Genomic DNA, 15,089 nt, shown 5'->3' on the forward strand with positions numbered 1-15,089 from the left:
AAGCCACAACATCGCGTTGCCAAAAGCCAGAACTCACAATATGTTGCAAAAGGTGTTGCAGGAATCGGTTACCTAGTACCCGGACACAAACTATTCCTACCCCCCGCCCCCCACACACTCCCCCCTGTATCTGCTGTTTATCAAGCATTTTACGGGGGCTTTTTGCCATTTCAATTGAATGTTCGTGAGACGAAATCACTTCAACGCCTTCGATTTCAATTTCCGCCACATTTCCAATTTTATTTTTGTTATTGCATTTGCATTTGTTTGTTTTGTTGTTGCATTTACTTGATTGCCATTCGACTGTTTTGCGCCCTGGCTTGTCGACGCTATCCAGGTGTAATCCTTTCCGGACTCCAGGTGTGGCCTAGTTTGGACTATGCAGTCATGGGCCAGGCAGATAAATATTAAACAGACAACAAATTCTCCTCTGTTCTCTTTCATTTCATATTTATGTGCAAAATAAATACACTCTACAGTAGTTTTATTATTTGATGCATAACCTTTTTAAGAAATAGTAAATCAAACTGATGAACATACCATGCAATACATTTAACTAGATATAAATATATAATATTCATTTTTAGAGCTTCCCATTATAAAGCAACTTTTAACTATTGTTTTCAATTCCCTTTAATTTCATTTTAAACAAATTTATTTACGTCCTGAAAGTGTAGGTCATCTAATAAGCTTTAAGTCTTCTAACGCTCAGACTTTTATTTGCCTTCTTACTCTTTCCCTCTCTCTCTCTTTCTTTCTCTCTCTCCGTAAGAGCTACAAAGCTGAAATAATGACCAACATTTCCGATACTTTAATTTTCTTTGCTGCAACCATTTTTTTTTTTAAGCTTCCAGGAATCAGTTGCATTTCGCACTTTATAATCTGACACCTCGACTGAAGTTTTTGTTTAGCTTTTAATTCTTACTTTCTGGCAGTTTTTTATAATTTTTATTACATCTTCTGTCAACTCTTCTGTAGCTTCCTGTCCCGCGCAGTTCTTTCTGCTCTGCTTTATACTGTGTCAGCCTTTTTTTCCTGCCCGCTTCCCAATGGGAAACGCACTCGGCATATTCTTATCAGGCTGCTCATTTTGCTTTTTCCTTTTTTTCTCGCTGCATACCTTCGTCCGTGCGCATTTAATGAAGGCTTAAACGAACTGGCTGGCTGGCCAACATTATGCAAAGGGAGCACATGGAAAACAGGAGCAACATCCACATGCAATACCGAGAGGCGTGCGTGTTTTATGGCAGATCAGAGAAACGCTTCTGTCGAGCTTGCTGCTGGTGATATGGCATCCATAACCCATTTGTATTACATGGCGCAGTCAATAGCGGACACGTGTCTAAGCATCTAGTTTGCTGTCCTTTGCAACTGAGTGTATGTGTGTGTGTGTGTGTGTGTGTGTGTGAGTGTATCTCAGTCAAGCCTAAGCTCCCTTACATGTCATTGTAATAGTATCATGCTGTAACAGATTGCTGTTTACCTTGATTTACATAAGAACAAACAGACACCTGCTCAGGTAGACGGGTATAGGGGGGGCCAACCGCAGCAGTGCAAACAAACGACGCTGCTCAATCGCAGTGGTATTGTTGTGGTGTTGTGGTGCAGTGGTGCACAGTGGCTACTAGCAGGCAGCGTCTGGCACATGGATGGGTTACAAATATACTTAAGCATGCACTTAGTCTTTGCGCCTTTCACTTCAGTTCGTGTCGTTGTTGACATCGATGTCTATGCATGGGCGTGAATAAGCACATTGTTCATTGTGTGTGTGTGTGTGTGTGGGTGACGGATCTGTGTGTGTGTGTGTGGAATATATGCAAATTTGTTTGCCTGCTGACGTCTTGGCACACAGAACAGCAGCAAAATGAGCCAACGCCCGCTGACGACCGTTTTTTTGTTAACAGTTTTCCATTTTCTTGATTTTTCTTTTGTGTTATTTTCCTTCCACTAAGCAAATAAAGTTATTTACATGCGCAACCAAATCGATTTGTGTGTATCAAATTGTGGCGCTCCAGAAACAATGACTGCCTCCGCGCAACTGTTACATGGAAAATCAGCCCAGGAGGTGCCACCAACTTGGCCAGAGGTGAAGTGCAGTGAACATTAAACAGTATTCAGCGCTGAAAGCCACAAAGTTTGTTCTTTGTTTTGGGCTTATTTCAAATTATTGTACAAACTTTACCTGCATGGTGCAGGATATATGGGAAACTACTTTTCAAATTCTGCTCCAGCTGGTCTGGACCTAATGGACAGATTATTAAAAGCAATAAATTTGTGGATAAAATTTAAGTTGGTAAGTTATGAAGAATAAATTGAAAAGTCAATCAAGGTGACAAAACATTAAACAAATGGATTATGTTCAGCATTTATTTAAGAATAAAGAAAGAACCATCTCAAAATGAAGAAATACATACAATTTCTGATAACCGAAATCGAAAGAAAAATTTTATAATAAATGTAAGAACTACGACATAAATGCTTGAAGACATAGGAATCTATTCCAATTTGAGAGTTATAAAAAATTAAGTTTCATCTGAAAATGAACTTAAAAATTTAAGATATAATGTTATACATTTTTTATAACTTGTAAATTTGATTTAAAACTTTTTTTGTTCAGCGCCTTTATCATTTTCATTATTCGTTAATCGATAGAAAACGAACCTAGATCAAAATGTAGCATTTGTGAAACTGGCTTTGTATTGATAAAGTCAGGTCAGAGGGCAGCTTAAGCCGGATGCTAATTGAACATGGCCTTTGAAGCATTACAAGTCAAATGTGCTCAAATTCAACACTTTTGGCCCCTGGCTTGTAATCGAAGATTAGCACACAAATAAGCAAATGAACTGTTGCCTAACCGAACCGAGCCGTGCCGATGTGGTCGAACGATGGAGTGGGCATGGGCGTGTGCGAGATTGGGGCCCATGGTCTGTCACCTAGGAGCTGACCAGAAGGCCCCATAATTAAAACAAAAAATTGTCGGCAATTTAATTAAAAGCAATTTTTGTCCTGGGCGTTGTTTATGTTGTCAGCGGGTTGAACATGGGCCATGGGCGAGCGGTTAGCTGCAGCCAAACGGGCCATAAGCCGCTTTAGGGACACAGCGGACTCACACACAGCATGTTGGCCCCGGCAGAGGATTTGCATTTGTTTGTTGTGAAAATGTCCGCCCCTCCCCCCTTACGCGGAACAATTACGCAGAGTGCGTGGTCAAATGCACTGGAGCATGGATTGTGGGCGTGACTGGACAGCATTTGGTGCGGTCGCGCAATGGCTTCGCGCAAATCCTACGTTATCCAGCCGATGCGTAACAGGGCCAGCCTGACCCAGCCCATTGCGCTCCATTGTTTGCGTAATTCGATAAATTGACGGTACGTTGGCCTCCATGGGTTTTAAGCCCAGTTGCCCATTTTAATAATTTTTAATTAGCAGCCGCTGGCTGACAATTTTGTGACCGCTCTGGCAAAATTGGTTTTTAATTAAGTTCATTTTGCGTCGCCCCAAAATCCGCTAAATCTAATGAATTCAACAGTTAAACCACGAATATCTGTAAAACGAAATTTCAATGCACGCCATACAGGAATTACTTTCCGTTCTCATAACAATACAGGTAAAGTATTCAGCTCGAAACTCTTTAACATCGACATATATAAAATAGGAAAAGCGGCAAATAAAATATGTTCGTCAAAAGCTTGTAAAATTTGTTAAGTTTAGCTAAAACCCTGCATAATTGTGGATGAGTAAATAATCCAAATTTGTTGTCTCCAGTAGAAAAATAATTGGAACCGCGCAGACAGACAGAAGGACGGCAGAATGGACATTGCACAGAATGTCTCTTTTTAATAGGTTTACAGAATATTAAAACGATATATTCTTAAATTCGGCAATATTTCTTTAATATTGCCTGAACACAGACAAACTTCAAGTATTCATTCCTCTAAACTAATATGCCTCCTTTACAATAACTAAATAATATCTTTAAGTTCGCATTTAATCAGTATTGCCTGCAATACTTACGTTTACTAAAGTAATGTGATTACAAAGCAATAAATGAAAGACATTCCTAATTCGCCTCAGTAATCACGAGGCGTATACATAATAAAAACGAACTAATTTCACGTGCTCAACTAAAAAGTGTATTTCTTGTATATTTTAAGAAACAGTTCACAAAATCAATCAAAAAGTTTTGCCATTTAAATCCCGGCAGCAAGTGGCTGACTTGGTGGAGCCACTGTTGGAGTCCAATACCATTGGGCAAAGTACACACAGGCCTTAGCGTCATCCAGCCAGGCCTGGGCAACCGGACAAGTGGCCAGCGAAGCTGGCACACCCAGCGCATGGCATACCCAGTACTGGTTCTTCAAGTAGTAGTGTCGATAGGCGCCCACGGCGATTTCAGCCTCCGTCTGGCAGCCGGGCTGGCCCGTGGGCTTACCCAAGGGTATAGCGATGGAGCAGCTGACCAGAGCCAGGCACAGAGCGAACAGATACAGATAGTTCATGATTGGAAGACGTTGATCTCAAGACTGACCTATGCTAATGCCAAAGCGCTGCTTTTATAGAGCAAAAACTAAGATGTTATCTTATCCATGGAACGGAACTAATCACAAAAAAATAAGTGTGGCGCGATGCTGTAAACAGTTACGGGTTCGCCTTGTAAACAGGGCTCTACGCAGGGCCTGTTGCTATTTGGCAGACAGTTTATGGCCCTGTTTGTTTGCGCAGAGCTGGCGCGCGGTGGTCGAGCGGGTGGGGAGGGGTGGCAACTGCCGGACCACCCGCTGGAAGAGCTTGCATATTCATGACATCAGCACGCCTGCTGTAAATTATTTCGAGAGATAGCCCTGGCAAGCCACAAACAAGCGGACCAACAGCTAATTAATTCCAAACGCTGCCTTAAAGGCAATTTTTGGTCGCAGGCCAACGAAAATTTTCACCTGGGCAAATGAGTTTGGATGGGAACCCACTTTTCGACTGCCTTTTTAGGCTGCCTTAAGCCATATTAGGTCGCACACACTTGAGTAATTGCCCTCGCCAATGCACGGTGGCTGCAGTGGAGCCTCGACTCCTGGCGCTTGGGTCCGGGGAGGAGCTGGCGGCAGCATTTGAGGCCGCGCACGTTGCGCACTTGGCTTTGTTTGCTTTTGGCCATAAATTAAATCAGGTTATTAATGTCTGCCATTAAATGAAGCTACAGGCAGGAGCAGCACAACAACAACAACAACAACGACAACGACAGGGACAACTACAAGCTGGGCATTGCGACCGCTTTGTGTGTTATCCTTGCACTGCGCCTTGAGTCCAGCTTTTGTTGATTTATGCTAATTCGTGAGGCATTTCGAGCATTTTGAAGTTATTTCCAGATTTTCAAACACAAGTGCACAATTTGTATGCACTTTTGTCTTAAATTTGAAAGCATGCTGAAGATAAATGGATATTTGAAGATAATATATATTCTTCCGAGCCTTAAATCCAGCAACAAGGTCTGAAGGTCTTTAATTCTATGCTGAATCTCCTTTTCTCTTTCTCGCTCTCTTTTTCACAAATTGCAATTTCTCTCTCACTTTTTCTCTTCCTATCTTCCAATGGATATCTGCTAGTCGAGCTTCAACTCTTTTACGCATGCCATTTCTCGTTTAATTTTGCCAATTAAAATAAAAGTCAAAAATTGTTATTTGCTCTTTTGATATTGTGGCCTCTTTGAAGTGAAAACCAAATTATAATTAAATACAAATACAAATATGTTTCGCATAGGACGCATATGATGCAATTACACTTCCCAATTTTTGCGCATTTTTAATACTACTTTTTTAACATGCAATAATTTTTTAATATTTTTTCCTCGTTGTGTTTGCCACTTGCACGCACACAAAAAAATCGGCATGCGCTGCAAAAAAAAAAATAAAATAAAAATAAAAATAATAAAAAAAACCATAGAAAAAATGCGTTTGCAGCTCGTTTTATTGATGTGCTCGTTTCAGGACTGACTGACAAAGGGCTTGACTGAAAACTGGCAGAATGCAAAAAATAAAATAAAAATAAAATAATCAAAAAATGCACATTTGTTTTTCAAGCCAAAGCCGGCGCCAAGTGGAGTGGAAATGGCAATGCAACCGGACCAGTTGCCAAATGCACCAATATTGATTTATGACAAATGTTTTCGGTGCCGTTCAACATGGATTTAAATGTCACTGTCAAAAACTATCAACACTTGTGATTTTTGCGCGGGGCGTGGGACGTGGGACGTGGGGCGTGGCGGTTGGTTCGCAGGGCGGGTCAGCTTAATTGCTGTCATAAGTCAAAAGTCTGTTGACCAATGAAAATGTCTCTGTTAGTTTGCATTTGACACACACTGTGCGAAACACGCACACTGAGTCATCTGAATGAACAACACGCCCATTAACAGATAGCAGATAGCTTATCGCTCAATTGTATCTGGCACTTGACATTGCATCTTTAAACACGATCAGATAAACAATTGTTTAGCGGCAGTTGACTTCCCCGTCAAGCTAAAGTTGACTGATAAAGTTTGTCTGGCAAATAAGACGTATTATAAATCTCTTTAAGTCCAACGGATATGGCATCGGAAATGCTCAAATGTCCATCATATATCTTTTGTATTTTAACTAGAACAGCTTTATGTGGAGCGGGTACTAAAGCTCTGATAGCTATGGTGCTTAGGTCTATACCATATCCGTGTATCTAGTTAGCAGCTAGAAATTGCAACACTTGGAGAAAAGGTTAAGATTTCAACAAAATTTCTACTTTAAGAACTATATTGAACTCCCTCAAAGTTTGCTGTGCTTTGCTTAAGAACTGTTTTTTAACTGAATATATTATAAATATTCTGTTCTTCTTTTTCTCACATTCAATTTTATGAAAAATTTGATATTTATTTTATTTTGCTCATACTGGTAATCGAAAAGGCATTCTGTTTTCATCAATAAGCATTTGGAATCTTAAAATGAACGCATTCAGTGCTGTTAACAAGATTGCCAACCTGTTGGACGACTTGGTGGCTCTATACAGGGTTTCCACACCCAATCTATCCATGATATGCATGCGTTTCTATCCTGACTGAAGCCCGTATTTGGCTGGCACTTGAAAAGCTCGGCCTCGCCATTGAGAGCCGAGCACATCCAATATTTGGTGGGATCAATGCAATTACGTTGTGGACGACCCACCTCCACGGGCAACTTGCAGCCAGGCTTATATGTGTCTATGCATTGGCCAAGCGCATTTGAGGCCAGGCAAAGGCACACGGCCAAGACCAGTAGCAGAGCTAAAAAGGACAATAAGTTGCACTTAAGTTACTTTATTTGAGGCCAACGCAATGGTCTTACCTGCAAATCGCATTATGGATAATGGCACAAGCCGCTGGCAACTGGATCTGGTCGAGTTGCGATGCAGCAGTTTTTATAGACAGCTCAAGTGCTGGGTGAATAGTTCAGTTCATTGTACTATGTAAAAGCACTTGTTTCTATATTGTGTACATACTGGCACTGTACATATCGCTCAAGTGCCAGCCAAGGTCACGATTTCTTCGAGTGTTCTCTCTGATTGTTTTCCAACAATAAATGACTTGGTGATCCCCCTGTTCAAGCTGTTGTCCAGCATATAACATGCCACTCACGCATTCGGCAATGGCTTGAATGGGGAAAAAAATCGACAAAAGAAAACAAAAGAAATCCCTTCTCAATGTTAGCCACAAGGAATGCAAGCTTTGGGAATAACAACTGCATTTGGAGCGACAGTTCCACAGAAAAAAGTTGCCCTTTTCCAATTTTCTTGGACATGACAAATTCATTTCAGCGACCCCATACAAGTCAATTGTGCTGCAGTTCAATTGCATTGAAATGATTTCGAAGCTTATTAAATGGCTGAAATTTTCATTAAATAGTTTTTAAATTTCATCATTCATCAGAAAAGTTTGGCATGCTTAAACATTCAGCTTTTGGCTATACAAAAAATGGGCATATAATTAGCTACAAGACCTGCGACTCACATTGCGTCTGACTGTTTCTCACGTATTCAATCGCTGTGATTGTTTTGCCACTACAAATTACTTTACGGCTTTGTCTAGAAAATTGCATGCCACTCATACGTCTTGCAATTGCCAAGCTTAAACTGAATTTGTACGTACAAGAGCTGGCAGCGTAAAACTTTGCCACATTTCCCACACACTGGCTGAGTGCAGCTAACGGTCAGAAGACGTATGTCCGAAAACGTGGAAAATTTCATTTGGAGCAAGCGTAGCACAGAAACAGGCGAACAAAGCATTGCCTTTGGCCAATTTTCCAAGACATGTGAAATGCATTTCCGTTTAGCCACAAAAGGCAGTCATATATGGATGAAGGTTAAAATGAAAGAATGCAAGTCACTGGTAATAGCAGTTCTTCATTAAACTAGACATATAAAAAGGATTGCTTTTTGCTATACATGCTTACCTACTGAAAACAAGCGTAACCAACTTGAAATAATATTTGTTCTATTTTGCCCGCGCGCATGTAATTCAAATTATATAAGTGCTGCCAGACTACATGCACTGACCAATAAATATCTACACAAAGCAAACAACGTTGCCACACGCCACAGTTAACAGGGATGCAACGCACTGCTGATGCCGAGCTGTTAACATCTGTGCGCACATTGCGAGTCACTTGAAGTTAGCTGCGCTCGAAAAAAGCACTACTATCGCCTATCGATAACTAAATAGTGGCAGCGAGAGAAAAATAAAAATTCCGCAACAACAACACACAAATTGAAGTGTAGTGAAGAATTAAATCTAATTATAACAAGCGACGCGCAAGCATTAAGAGCACGCACACACCGATTCATACAAGCAAAGCTAGTTAATTAGTGGCACAAAACGACGAATTTTGAAAACAACACAAAAGCAAACGGGCAGGGCAGTGCGGCAGCGGCAGCAGCAGCGGCAGTGGCAGTGGCAGCGGCAGGTAGTAGCCCAAACAGTTGTATGTGATTGGGGCGCGCGCGCGGCATGGGTTGAGGTGTGTGTATGAGTGTGTGTGTGTGTGTGTGCGAGTGTGTGCTGTGTGTCAGTGTTTTGCGGGTGTGATGCAAAGAGCAGCAACAGCAGCAGCGGCAGCAACAACAATAAGCGGCGCGTGTAACTGAACCGAACGCCTACGTAATGGCCAACCAACTGGATGCCAATGTCAAGGACGATCTGAAAACGCAATTTGTAACCCGCGAGGGCACCTATCGCCTGCTAACCTTATCCGAATACTCGCGTCCCAATCGCGTCGGCTACAGCAACAATCAAAGCTCGCCCCAGGTGCGCGTCTCATTTGTGACGCTACCGAATCCCAGCAGTAAAAACAACAGCGAAGCGAATATAACGGCAACGACAGCATCAACAGCAACTACAACAGCAACAACAACAACAACAACAACGAGTGATAAGCGCACGCAATTGCATTCAAATGGCGCAACAACAACAACACCTGCTACACCAACAACCACAGCAACAACATCCGGGAATACATTAAACGGCAGCGGCGCCGGCGGCGACAGCAACTACAACGGCAGCAGCACAGTGGACGCCCGCCTGGGCGGGGGCATCTCCATGCACTCGATGACCAATGGCGGCGTACTGGACCAAAATGGTATGCCAACAAATCAAATCTATGGCGGAGATCGAATCTGCTTCAATTTCGGACGCGACCTCTATGTCTATGCGTTTCGTGGCGTTAAAAAGGTGAGAAAACATGGCTTTTGTCTAATTTGCATATATTACGTACACACAAACACACACACTTTCTCACTCTTTCTCTCCTCTTCGTAACAAGGTGACGTGGCGAGACTCCAATAGATCTTTCAAGCAGCCTGTTATCAGGCCGCACGCTGATAAGCTGGCAGCGAATACCCACGCCTTGACTGCCTTGTAGTCTTGGTCATGTAATAGTACCTCCTCGCATCTCTGCACCCCCGCACCAATTGACAGTGACCACTTAGTTAGCAACTGCGTACAGCCCCGGGCTGACCCCCCACACGTTTTGGCACAACGTATCCAGTTTCTCCATAGCACACAAAACGCTGCCTCAAACACAATCGCTTAATTTGTTCCAATTCTCGCAGTGGTTGTTATTTAGTTGTTGCATTGTATTTTGTTGTATTTGTTGTTGTTCTTGTTGTTGTTGTTGTTGATCAATTCGCTTGCTAAGCTTTTATTTAAATGTGTTTATTACGCTTGAAGGCAGCTTTTTGCACTGGAATTGATCCAACTTGTCAGTTTTGTGCGTGGTCTCTTCGAATACCCTTACGCGATTGCGGCATTTGTGCTGTGTGTCTCAAAACAAACCGTCCAATTGTTATTGTATATACCCTTAGACGAATGGGAACATGTGTTTTATGCTATCAATTGAATTTGTCCGTTATTATCATTGTTATCTTTAGGTTTACCCTTGCCTGTTTAAGGCATCTTCGTTTTGTGTCTTGACATGAATTGTTCATTTTATTCATCTACGCCTTCTTTTGGTAATACTCTTACCTGAGCTCTCTAGTTCTAAAAATTGGCATTCTTAAGGTGTTTTCAATCAATCAAAATTTGTTTATAAAAAACGAAATGAACTTCGTTGTGAATGGAAATGATAGGTCCATCTAAGTAAACAAATCTAAATGAATACGGCAGCTAATGAGGATAATTTTCTTCAAAGATAATAACATCAGAAGTTTGACAATATTTAAAGGGTATGCACACTTCGAGTCAGATAAATGCATTCTTTTTCTTATTTGCCAAGCAGCTGTTTTGTGTTCTTGGCATTTTAAACTACAACAGCTTGCATTTGTCTGAGTTAGCAAGCAATTTGCAACAACTTGTTTAGGTCTTCACTTGGTTAGGTGAATGTTTTGTGACGCAGGGCTTGCTATTAAAATCTTTTGCATCAGGTGCCCAGCGAAAATTCCGAACAAGCCGCTAATTTCCACAAAGCTATCTGAAACGTTGCTAATTTGTATACCCAATGATCGAGTGAATAGCTTAAAGATTTTGTACAAAAAATGCCATTTCTAATGCTTTTAAAAGCATATTAATCTCTAAGCGGAGGCATACTGATAGCATTCGTGGGGTTTCCTTTAATATATTGTGGAATGAAACAGATATAAGCGCAATTTTATAGTACTGAGAGATTTCTCATAATAAAATCTCAATTTCTCATTTCAATAAACCCAAATACTATCGTTTGAAGCAATTAAATTGCACCTAAGAAACTTTAAATGGTGTTGCATAAGAATAAAATTTGGGAAATTGGTTAAATATAATATGTTAAGTGGGTTCTTATAATAGAATCCTAATTTTCCCACTTCATTTGCGATACATTTGAACCTTCTCTCAATGCTAATGTATATTTTTATATAGGGAAAACTCTGAGTGGTCGGAAAAATATAAATAATTGCGATAATTACATTCCGAATTTCACTTAAAGAAAGTCTTAAGAGGGCGTTTATTTTTAATCTAACTGATTGTACATATTTTTTGTTGACTCTCACATCAGCTGAGCCTTAAGGCTACACCGCAAATGCACACCCACATATTGTTGGAATACAATTATGACTAACTTTGTTTGCTGATTTCTGATTGCTTTTGCAGGGCACCGAGATGAGCAAACCCATCGATAAGAAGTTCTACAAGGGCACAAATCCCAGCTGTCATGATTTTAATGCCAATGCAGCAACGCCGACTGGGGCACCGCTGCTGGTTGGTTTCACAACGGGACAAATACAGCTGGTATCGCCGCAACAAGGGCTACGCGAGCTGCGCAAACTATTCAATGAGGAGGTGAGCAACAAGTCTTGACAATAAGCTTATATGCCCACATGCTTAGTGTAACCCTGCCACTTCGCTTGCAGCGCCTGATTGACAAGACCAAAGTGACCTGCCTGAAGTGGCTGCCAAATTCGCCGCATCTGTTTCTCGCCTCGCACGCTTCGGGCCATTTGTATCTGTATAACGAGGAGCTGCCCTGTGCGGCCACAGCGCCCAGCTATCAACCATTTAAGGTGGGCGACGGCTACACGATACTCACCTGCAAATCAAAGTCGACGCGCAATCCGCTTTACAAGTGGGTATTTAGCACCGACAACTGCTGCATCAATGAGCTGTGCTTCTCGCCCTGCGGCTCTAATTTGGCGCTGGTCTCACAAGATGGCTTCCTTCGTGTCTTTCACTATGATACAATGGAGCTGCTGGGCATTGCGCGTTCCTATTTTGGTGGCTTCCTCTGTGTCTGCTGGTCGCCCGATGGCAAATACATTGTTGTTGGCGGCGAGGATGATCTGGTTACGGTGTGGTCTTTGCACGAGCGACGCGTTGTTGCCCGCGGCCAGGGCCATCGTTCCTGGGTCTCTGTGGTGGCCTTTGATCCGTATACCACCTCCTACACGAACTGGGATGGCGGTGATTTCAGTGACGATGAAAATCAGCTGAATGAATACACTGCATCCAGGGAGGACCGCTTCTCAGGCGACTCCACAGCCAATGGTGGCTTTGAGGGCTTCGATAAAAACTCAACGCCGCTGCACACGAACCGAGCGCATCCTCACTCAGCTTCGTTTCGTTCGGACGGCTCATCGGCGGCGCTGACACCGGACAAACTGGCCATTAGCTATCGCCTCGGTTCAGTTAGTCAGGATACGCAAATCTGCCTGTGGGACATCACGGAGGATGTGCTGCGGCATCCTTTGACGTTGCGGCAGCGCGTTAACAGCACGCAGCTTAACGATAGCAGTTTCATGAATGGTTGCCTCGATGCGGATGGCATCAAAGTGATACGACCGGTTGCCATGGGTCAGGCAAGCAACTTTGCCGACTCCGGCAGCTGTAGCCCCATCAGGGAAACAGCGGGTGGCAGCGCCGCCGGTGCGACAGAGCACAGTAATAGCAGTTCCAGCAAATTCTCCACGGCCAACTGCACGATATCTTCGCAATCATCTAATGCCAACACGCCGCCGGATGAATGCTGTGACACAGAGCCGGCAGCAGCTGGAGCAGCAGCAGCAATTGCTGCCGCGAATGCCACGTCGACATCCACATCCAAAGCGAACAGCAGGTCACACGGCAACAGCAACTCGATCAAGTTCCCCAATTGCATCAGTGCGACCAAGTCGGACAGCATCGATAGCGGTGGGCCGCGCGTTAGCAACTCCAATTACTCCACATCTGGCTATAATAGTAAAAATTCCAATAGCTCGACCAAAACCAACTCCAATGCGGGCGGCAGCAGCAGCAGCAGCTTTAGCGCCTTCAATAGTCTCACCCAGCGTTTATCCAATTTTAGTTTTCTGAGCAACTCGGACAAACGATCGGCTACCATTGGTTTCGAGGGCAGCGGCTCGACGGCCACGAATCATCGCCAGCACCGAAAGGCGATGAGCATGCTGAAGAGCTATAATCAACATAATCACAGTAATCACAACAACAACAGGAGCAGCAACAGCAGCTCCACAAATTTCGCTCACTCCACGGCGCTGGAGTCGGGCGCGGGCACAGTCATTGGCAGCAGTGCGACAGCGCATAGCTTTGGCTCACTGAAGCTGAGCAAATCCTCGCACAACTCCTCGCTGACAACGGCTGGACAGTCGTCGGCCAGTGTGAGTAGTTATGATCCCATGAAGCTTATTGGCACGCCCGCGTGTCCACGGTTCGAGGAGTGCCCGCTGCTGGAGCCACTCGTCTGCAAGAAGATTGCGCACGAGCGCCTCACGGCGCTTATATTTCGCGAGGATTGCTTTTTGACGGCATGCCAGGATGGTTTTATCTACACATGGGCGCGACCGGGTCAGACAACGGTAAGTGGAAACGCTTGACTCGGCCTGTGACAAGCTGTTCTAATCGTTTTCTTTCTTTGGCCCACAGCACGTTGCTCAGCACTTGTCGCCCAGTCAAGCAGCGCCTCCGGGCGGCACGGTAATATAGTTCGTTAAAATGTATGCGATTAACTATCAGCGTAATCTTGTCAAGCAGCAGGAGGCGGCGCAGTCGGTGATTTAGGTTAGAGCTAGCGATTGATTTCAAATTATTTCCTGTTAGGCAGAGTCTTAAATTGTTTTTATTTTTCAATATTTTTTTTTAAACTATGTTGCGTCTTTTTTAATTCCGATTTTGATTGAACACACATAAAATATTCAGAAGAAAAATCAAGAATATATACGAGATATAGTTATGTAAAACATAACTACGATTTATATGCAACAGCAGCAGGCTACAGAACAAAAACAAAACAAACAAACATTTATATAAATACGATATACATACATATATATGAATATATATATATATATAAATTTATCTATATATATTTAAATTTGGATTATGATTAGTTGTAAATGTATTATTTTTAATACATGGAATTTGTTAAAAACAAAGCAAAGCATGTTTATAACTATTTACTAAGCGCTAGCATAATACACAATACACGTTAATAAAACAAACACACAAACGACTACACACACATTGCATTAGTCAACTTTAAAGAGGATTATCGAAAGAAAAAAAAAAAACAAAAAGAAAGAAATAACACCCGAAAACGGAAGCTAAGCTAGCGAATTTGTATGCAGAACTTTTTCACATTTGTGCTATGGTACTGAGTTGCGATTGAGGCCCCAACTAACGAACTACTTATACTATACATATACAACAAGAAGAATAAATACTAATTAGTATGCATTATTACTAAATAAAAGCAAAGCAAGAACGAAAAACACGAAAACTAATACCTAATGTAGGAACTGTTATCGTTATTATAATTATAATAATTATTTTTCACGCTATTCGAGTGCAAAAGTCAGCCACACATAATATTTATAAAGTCAAATAAAACAAAAAACATTCAAGAAAAATAACACACACACACCCAACAAATTAGACTAAATGCAAAACAAAAACCAGATAACAACGTAAAAATAAGAAGAAACATATTTCATACTGGCCTATATTTTATAAAAGCGAATCGTTACGCGTGTGAAACTAGTGAGAAATTTCTAAGAACAGATCCAGAGAACATAAAAACAAAACGTAGCCAATAAGTGAAGCAGTTAATGAAGAAGAACGAGGACATGTTAAACAAAAAAGT

The 15,089-nt window shown here is 42.2% G+C and overlaps 3 protein-coding genes across 3 annotated transcripts; 1 reads left to right on the plus strand and 2 right to left on the minus strand.

Moving 5' to 3' along the window:
- Positions 1 to 4,110: 4,110 nt before the first annotated feature.
- On the minus strand, positions 4,111 to 4,519 carry LOC6631038 (uncharacterized). Its single transcript, XM_002054093.4, has one exon. The coding sequence runs from the start codon at positions 4,497 to 4,499 to the stop codon at positions 4,191 to 4,193; it is 309 nt and encodes a 102-aa protein (XP_002054129.1). The 5' UTR covers positions 4,500 to 4,519; the 3' UTR covers positions 4,111 to 4,190.
- A 2,349-nt stretch (positions 4,520 to 6,868) lies between these two features.
- LOC6631037 (uncharacterized) lies at positions 6,869 to 7,433 on the minus strand. Its single transcript, XM_002054092.4, has 2 exons — positions 7,341 to 7,433; positions 6,869 to 7,279 (listed from the first exon to the last, which is right to left on the minus strand). Exons 1-2 carry the CDS (start codon positions 7,351 to 7,353, stop codon positions 6,981 to 6,983), a joined length of 312 nt encoding a protein of 103 aa, XP_002054128.1. The 5' UTR covers positions 7,354 to 7,433; the 3' UTR covers positions 6,869 to 6,980.
- Positions 7,434 to 8,691: 1,258 nt separating this feature from the next.
- On the plus strand, positions 8,692 to 14,523 carry LOC6631036 (WD repeat-containing protein 20). Its single transcript, XM_002054091.4, has 4 exons — positions 8,692 to 9,718; positions 11,609 to 11,797; positions 11,869 to 13,806; positions 13,874 to 14,523. Exons 1-4 carry the CDS (start codon positions 9,152 to 9,154, stop codon positions 13,931 to 13,933), a joined length of 2,754 nt encoding a protein of 917 aa, XP_002054127.1. The 5' UTR covers positions 8,692 to 9,151; the 3' UTR covers positions 13,934 to 14,523.
- Positions 14,524 to 15,089: the final 566 nt, after the last annotated feature.

Source organism: Drosophila virilis, chromosome 2, assembly GCF_030788295.1.
Source record: "Drosophila virilis strain 15010-1051.87 chromosome 2, Dvir_AGI_RSII-ME, whole genome shotgun sequence".
NCBI classification, from domain to species: Eukaryota; Metazoa; Arthropoda; class Insecta; order Diptera; family Drosophilidae; genus Drosophila; species Drosophila virilis.

Bases quoted from the DNA above. Each gene is read 5' to 3' on its own strand.
- LOC6631038 (XM_002054093.4), bottom strand. From the start codon at position 4,499: ATGAACTATCTGTATCTGTTCGCTCTGTGCCTGGCTCTGGTCAGCTGC.
- LOC6631036 (XM_002054091.4), top strand. From the start codon at position 9,152: ATGGCCAACCAACTGGATGCCAATGTCAAGGACGATCTGAAAACGCAA. The intron at 9,719-11,608 runs GTGAGAAAACAT...TTGCTTTTGCAG, and splicing joins CGTTTCGTGGCGTTAAAAAG to GGCACCGAGATGAGCAAACC. The intron at 11,798-11,868 runs GTGAGCAACAAG...CTTCGCTTGCAG, and splicing joins GCAAACTATTCAATGAGGAG to CGCCTGATTGACAAGACCAA.